General features: G+C 42.4%; 1 protein-coding gene across 11 annotated transcripts in view; it reads left to right on the forward strand.

The window, feature by feature from the left end:
- Window positions 1–7500, forward strand: part of LOC137173326 (receptor-type tyrosine-protein phosphatase mu-like) — a 164855-nt gene that overhangs the window by 84494 nt on the left and 72861 nt on the right. For all 11 annotated transcript variants that reach the window (XM_067578109.1, XM_067578111.1, XM_067578115.1 and 8 more), the window contains exons 11-14: window positions 37–212; window positions 317–426; window positions 1058–1259; window positions 1476–1578. In XM_067578109.1, the coding sequence (XP_067434210.1) occupies window positions 37–212; window positions 317–426; window positions 1058–1259; window positions 1476–1578 (591 nt within the window). The remainder of the gene's footprint in view (window positions 1–36; window positions 213–316; window positions 427–1057; window positions 1260–1475; window positions 1579–7500) is intronic.

Genomic DNA, 7500 nt, shown 5'->3' on the forward strand with positions numbered 1-7500 from the left:
AGGTTAATAACTGGCCTCCTCCTGTTCCTCCTGCAGGGAGCCGTTAAAGGAGGAGGTGCGGGAGGAGGTGGTGTACGACACACTGAGCGCCATGCCGCAGCACACTGTACGTAACCTTCCACCGTTCACCAACGTCAGCCTGAGACTCGTCCTCAGTAACCCCGAGGGACGCAAGGAGAGCGAGGAGCTGCTGGTGCTGACGGACGAGGACGGTACGAGATGCTTAACTGTGTGAAAGTGTCTCCAGCTGACTCTGTAATGTTTGTTGTTGTGTAGTTCAGCAGATGTTGTGTTTATGTTCATGTTGGTGTTTCAGTTCCCGGAGCGGTTCCGGTAGATTCCATCCTCGGCAGCAGCTACGAGGAGCAGATCAGTCTGAGCTGGAGAGAACCGCTGCAGACCTACGGCCTCATCCGACAGTACGAGGTAAACACTATAACTCCCAGAGTGCTTTGCTCTGATAATCGACCAATCAGAGAATTTCAGTCTCTCAGATGTTTGTAGAACTCATTGGATAAATACAGAAATTTTAATAATTTCACCTTTTTGATTTTGGATCAATGTTGGATAAAAATCAGCTGCTATGGTGCAGCTGAGGCTCATGGGTAATGTAGTATTTCTTACTGATGACCAGAACAGAGATTTTAGATAATATGGGAGCCTTTAGCCTCATTTTCCCTATTTAGCAACAGTCGTACTGGTTGATATAACAGTACAGAGTCCCAGCAGAAGGTGTACTGGCAAAGGCTCATGGGAGCTGTAGTTGTTGAATGTCAACAAAATAAAACATTGTGTCTTAAAATGATGAACTGTTTAGCACAAATGTAGCAGCATTAGCAAAAGTCTCATTTTCAACCAGTGATTCAGGTCAGTCAAATAAACTTGTATTCAATTTGATAATCACACAAACAATTTTGAAAAAAAACAAACCAAATAAAAAACTCAGATTTCAGGTAAACACGGCGCCGTCAGTTTGTGGTCGATGATAACACTGAAGACTTCATTACCCACAATCCCCTGTGAGGCAGCCAGACATTAACGTTGCTTTCTTCCACAGATCTCCTACAAAGCTCTGAGCTCCTTCGACACAGAGTTCGACCTGTCCAATCAGAGCGGAAAGGTGTTCAAACCGGCCAATGAGACAAGCCACATGTTCACCGGCCTCTACCCAGGCTCCACCTACTCCTTCACTATCAGAGCCTCCACCATTAAAGGCTTCGGCCCTCCGGTCATCACGCAGTTCACCACCAAGATCTCAGGTAGCAACCTGCAACGCTCATATATATATATATATATATATATATATATATATATATATATATATGTTATTGTTGAATATGATATGAAATATCCATGAAATCTGTCCACATAAGTGCTAATTTTTCCTTTTAAAATGGTAGATGTTAGTGTTTCATTCCTTTTTTGGTGACACAAATCTTTTTTTCATGTAATTAATTGTTTTGTTTTTGTTGCAGCTCCGAAGATGCCGCCGTACGATCAGGAGTCTCCTCTCAACCAGACCGACTCCACCGTCACCGTCCTGCTGAAACCAGCACAGAGCCGCGGCGCTCCAGTCAGGTAACACACACACACACACACACACACACACACACACACACACACACACACACACACGCACATGTTCAAATATTCAGCAGCATTAATCTTCCGCTTTATAAAGTTTTGATGACTGAAACGTTAAAACACTTCGAGGAGAGAAACCAACCGTCCAGTGTGTCATTTTAAAACACGACGTCACAAGATTCACATTTTCTTTTTTTAAAAACAAACTTCTTACTCGTCTGATATTCTCTCTCACACACACACACACACACACACACAGTCACAGAGGGAGGCGGTATCCGCGGTAACAGTCGTCATGTCAACAGCTGTCTGATCTCCATCGTTCCGCTGTAACGAGGGATTTGGTTAATTAACGATCAGCAGGCGGGGCTAATCAGAGCCTGCTGCTAACACCGAGGATTAACAAGGGATTAACAGCTAATGTGTCAATCAGACACACACACACACACACACACACACACACACACACACACACACACACACACACACACACACACACACACACACAATGTTTCCTTTTCTTAAGATGCTTCAGTTCATCTCAATTTATTAATTTACACTTTATCTCTTTACAAACAATAAACAACAACAGCATCAGCATGACGGAGCAGAGGGTGGGGGGGGCGGGGTTGGGGGGTGGGGGGGGGTGGTGATCTGGATCTGAACTGACCCCCCAACATTATAGTCTCTCACTTCTTCTCGTAGCTTTATCAGAAACTCACGGGTTTAGTTGAACATGTGACAGATTTTAAACATCTAGTCCACAAACTCTGGATCCAACATTTCCCATAATGCACCTGGATAGTGTCTTTCATTACAAACTCCACTGTGACATCACTGTGACATCACTGTGACATCACTGGCCCCTTCCCCACTATTCTCCTGCTATTAACATGTGATCAGTGTCTGGATGATGATCAGTAGCTCTTTGCGTTTACACCCGTGTTCTTGGCCGTGCTCGCATTGTGATTGGATGTTAATAAGCTAACGAGGTGGGCGGAGCTGGCGGACACGTCAACAAACATATAACATATAAGACAGGTCAACAAAACTGCTGCTGCAACAGACGTCTTTCACTGTTTTGAGGGAAAACTTGAAGCTGCTACTTGTAGTTTTTATGGGGCTCGCTTTAGCCGGCGGGAGGAGGCGGAGCTAGGTGACCTTTCACCTTTCACTGGGACGGTTACGCTCCGCAGATTTAAACCTGCTGAGATCCAATCAATGTGCTCTGAGTGCGTTTACAGCTGCATTAACACGCGTGTGTCTTTACGCAGATACACATCGCATGTTAAAGCCAGTAAATGGCGTGACAGTGACATCAGCAGGGCACAGACGACATCATACTAACAGTCGCCACAACTAACAGCAGCAGTCAGCTGATCGACACGAAACAGGAAACGTAACACCTTCATCACAGTTAGTTTGTTTCATTAGTGGTTTTATTATTAATCAGTATGTAGAGATTGAGGACTTTTTAAGTGGTTATCACAGAACAGCATGTTGGGAAATGTAGTCCCAAAACTAAGATTTACATCCACATGGTTCTTATATCTGTGCAACACTGACACTGTCCATCAATTCACTGATTAGTCCATCAGAATAAAAAATGTATCTGCAACTATGTTGATTACTGAATCATTCATTTTGTCTTTTTTTAATGACAGTTTCTTGCTTTTCTTTGTCACATCTGATGTTAAACTGATGAGTCCAGATGTTTAAAGTTCTGTCAGGAACTAAAACAGATGTTTTATAGACAAAACGACTCATCAAGAGAATAATGAATAATTGATAATGAAGAATTAGTTGTAGCCTTTCATTCATATATAGATATTTTCCATGTGGACATACAGACAAACATAAAACGTGTATCTGCTTATTATCGTGTTTATCAGTTTATTACTGTCAGTGTGTAGTTTGAGTTCGGGATGAAGCTGTCGTATCTCCGATGACTTTTGGTTAATTGAAGGATAAATAAAAACTACAAAAATGGTTAGTTCAGGTGGCGTGGGAGAACGCAGCGTTTACATGAAATACACTCTGACGGGTCGAGTGATTGAAAGAAGAAACAGAGGTGAAAAGAAGAAAAAGGATCATTTTCAAGCGAGTCGAGATTTGTGTTTGTCTTTATGCAGGAACAAGAAGCGCGCGTGTGCGTGTGCGTTGACGTGCAGTGTGTTAATTGACATGATGTGAAATCCATCAGATTGAACAGATGCTGCTCTAAGATACGATTTCATGTTTGCGTGTTTATATTTAACTTTGCTTTTGTTTCCTCTGACACCAGAGTGTGTCGTCCCCCAGGCACACACACACACACACACACACACACACACACACACACACACACACTCACTCATGTATATAACAGCCTCAGATCGCAGTACAAAAGGTGTTGCCGCGGGCGACCTGCAGCTGTAATCAGATTACTGTCAGACACACACAACAAGTGCTGAGACGTGAGCGTGGAGAAATGTGATTGCAGGCGGTTTGTCAGAGACAGAGAGACAAAGAAAAGAGGGACAGATGTGAGGGGGAGGAGAGAGAACGACAAGAAAGAAGCAGGACCATTAAATCTTTTTCTTTTCTGTTTGTTTTTGGGGGGAATTAAACTGTACAGATAAATGCTGCAGTGTGTGTGTGTGTGTGTGTGTGTGTGTCTTCCTGTCCTCCTCTAGTTTCCTGTCCGGCAGGAAATGTGACAATACTGCAGTTTCACCGTCCACGCCCTCCTCCACGTGTGTGTGTTTGTTACTGTGTGTGTGTGTGTGTGTGTGTGTGGTGATATATGAGTTCTATCCTGAACTTGGTTCCCATGAAAAACACGACCATTGTTTCTGAGCTCCCTCAGGACAAACACACACACACACACACACACACACACACACACACACACAGTTGAAATTGACCGTGCTGCATTCAGGAGCAGGAGTCAGTAGAGTTTTTGTTGAGTCAGTTGGTACAGTTCTTGTAGAGCCCGTAGAGTATTTGTAGAGTTTTCATAGAGTCAGTAGAGTTTTCTTAGAGTCTGTACAGTTTTTGTAGAGCGTTATAGTTGTCGTAGAGTCGGTAGGGTTTTTGTAGAGCGGTATAGTTGTCGTAGAGTCGGTAGGGTTTTTGTAGAGTTGGTACAGTTTTCGTAGAGTCAGTAGAGGTTTTTTAGAGCAGTACAGTTTTTGTAGAGTTGAGAGATTTATGTGGAGTCGGTACAGTTTTCGTAAAGTCGTTACAGTTTTCGTAAAGTCGTTACAGTTTTTGTAGAGTCGGTAGAGTTTTCGTAGAGTCGGTAGAGTTTTCGTAGAGTTGGTACAGTTTTTGCAGAGTCGGTAGAGTTTTCGTAGAGTCGGTAGAGTTTTCGTAGAGTCGGTAGAGTTTTCGTAGAGTTGGTACAGTTTTTGCAGAGTCGGTAGAGTTTTCGTAGAGTCGGTAGAGTTTTTGTAGAGCGTTATAGTTCTCATAGAGTCGGTATAATTGTCGTAGAGTCGGTAGAGTTTTTGTAGAGCGTTATAGTTCTCATAGAGTCGGTATAATTGTCGTAGAGTCGGTAGAGTTTTTGTAGCACGGTACAGTTTTCGTAGAGTCGGTAGAGTTTTTGTAGAGCAATACAGTTTTTGTAGGGTTAAGAGATTTTTGTAGAGTTGGTACAGTTTTTGTAGCGCGGTATAGTTGTCGTAGAGTCGGTAGGGTTTTTGTAGAGTTGGTACAGTTTTCGTAGAGTCAGTAGAGGTTTTTTAGAGCGGTATAGTTTTCGTAGAGTCAGTAGAGGTTTTTTAGAGCGGTAGAGTTTTCATAGAGCGGTACAGTTTTTGTAGAGTTGAGAGATTTATGTGGAGTCGGTACAGTTTTCGTAAAGTCGTTACAGTTTTCGTAAAGTCGTTACAGTTTTTGTAGAGTCGGTAGAGTTTTCGTAGAGTCGGTAGAGTTTTCGTAGAGTCGGTACAGTTTTTGTAGAGTCTGTAGAGTTTTCGTAGAGTCGGTAGGGTTTTTGTAGAGTCTGTAGAGTTTTCGTAGAGTCGGTAGAGTTTTTGTAGAGTCGGTACAGTTTTTGTAGAGTCTGTAGAGTTTTCGTAGAGTCTGTAGAGTTTTTGTAGAGCGTTATAGTTCTCATAGAGTCGGTATAATTGTCGTAGAGTCGGTAGAGTTTTTGTAGAGCAATACAGTTTTTGTAGGGTTAAGAGATTTTTGTAGAGTTGGTACAGTTTTTGTAGCGCGGTATAGTTGTCGTAGAGTTGGTAGAGGTTTTTGTAGAGTTGGTACAGTTTTCGTAGAGTCGGTAGAGTTTTCATAGAGCGGTACAGTTTTTGTAGAGTTGAGAGATTTATGTGGAGTCGGTACAGTTTTCATAAAGTCGTTACAGTTTTCGTAAAGTCGTTACAGTTTTCGTAGAGTCGGTAGAGTTTTCGTAGAGTCGGTACAGTTTTTGTAGAGTCGGTAGAGTTTTTGTAGAGTCGGTACAGTTTTTGTAGAGTCGGTACAGTTTTCGTAGAGTCGGTACAGTTTTCGTAGAGTCGGTAGAGTTTTCGTAGAGTCAGTACAGTTTTTGTAGAGTCGGTAGAGTTTTTGTAGAGTCTGTAGAGTTTTCGTAGAGTCGGTAGAGTTTTCGTAAAGTCGTTACAGTTTTTGTAGAGTCGGTACAGTTTTCGTAGAGTCGGTAGAGTTTTTGTGGAGTCGGTAGATTTTTTGTAGAGCGGTACAGTGATTGTAGAGTCTGTAGAGTTTTCGTAGAGTCGGTAGACTTTTCGTAGAGTCAGTAGAGTTTTTGTGGAGTCGGTAGACTTTTCGTGGAGTCGGTAGACTTTTCGTAGAGTCGGTAGAGTTTTCGTAGAGTCGGTAGACTTTTCGTAGAGTCAGTAGAGTTTTTGTGGAGTCAGTAGAGTTTTCGTAGAGTCAGTAGAGTTTTTGTGGAGTCGGTAGAGTTTTCATAGAGTCAGTAGAGTTTTCGTGGAGTCGGTAGAGTTTTCGTAGAGTCGGTAGACTTTTCGTAGAGTCAGTAGAGTTTTTGTGGAGTCGGTAGAGTTTTCGTAGAGTCGGTAGAGTTTTCGTAGAGTCGGTAGAGTTTTCGGAGATTTGCTGGAGTTCTCATTGATCCGTAGACATTTCGTAGATTCGACAGAGTTCCTGTGGAATCTGTAGAGGTTTAGCTTTCTGTCTTTCTCCTTTTTGCTCAGCAGACTAAAACTTTAATGAAGCTCCATAACAGAGGTTGTCAGGAAGTTTTAAATCACCGTGGTAACAAGCATCTTTATGAGGGAACTCCTCTCCTCTGTCACATAGACAGATTGCTGGTATTTCTTTGTCCTTTAGAGCTGTAATTCTTTTTATCGCAGTGGACAGGCGAACAGGAATTTATTTTCAGTTACAATCAGTTGACAAACAGACGAAACTATTATATATCAATCATCATTTAGAGCTTAAACTGTTAGTTTCCATTTATTTTATGTCCCTTAACATGTACATGTAGACTCTATCACCTACACAGACAGGATGAAATAAATAATCCGTCTAATTTCAGACTGTTATAAAGTTACAGGCCTTACATATAGAGCGAGTTAATAACAATGAAGAGTGATGGAGTGGAGGAGGGATGGAGCTGACCTTTCTGTGGAGATGAATAATGAACCAACAGATGGGTGAGAGGAAGAGGAGAGCAGTTTTATGTGTTGGGGTTTAATGTGAATAGAAATCAAGTTGATATTCACCAGCGTCGCCCCTCAAAACCTGCTAACATGTACAAATATTAAAGGAGTTCTGCTGTAATACCGTCAGACACCGTCTGAAACATTAAACCCCTCTCTGCCTGTCTGTCTGCCTGTCTGTCTGCCTGTCTGTCTGTCTGTCTGTCTGTCTGTCTGTCTGTCTGTCTCTCTGTCTGTCTGTCTGTCTGTCTGTCTGTCTGTCTGTCTGTCTGTCTGTCTGTCT

The sequence above is a fragment of the Thunnus thynnus genome, chromosome 21 (genome assembly GCF_963924715.1).
Source record: "Thunnus thynnus chromosome 21, fThuThy2.1, whole genome shotgun sequence".
Taxonomy (NCBI): domain Eukaryota; kingdom Metazoa; phylum Chordata; class Actinopteri; order Scombriformes; family Scombridae; genus Thunnus; species Thunnus thynnus.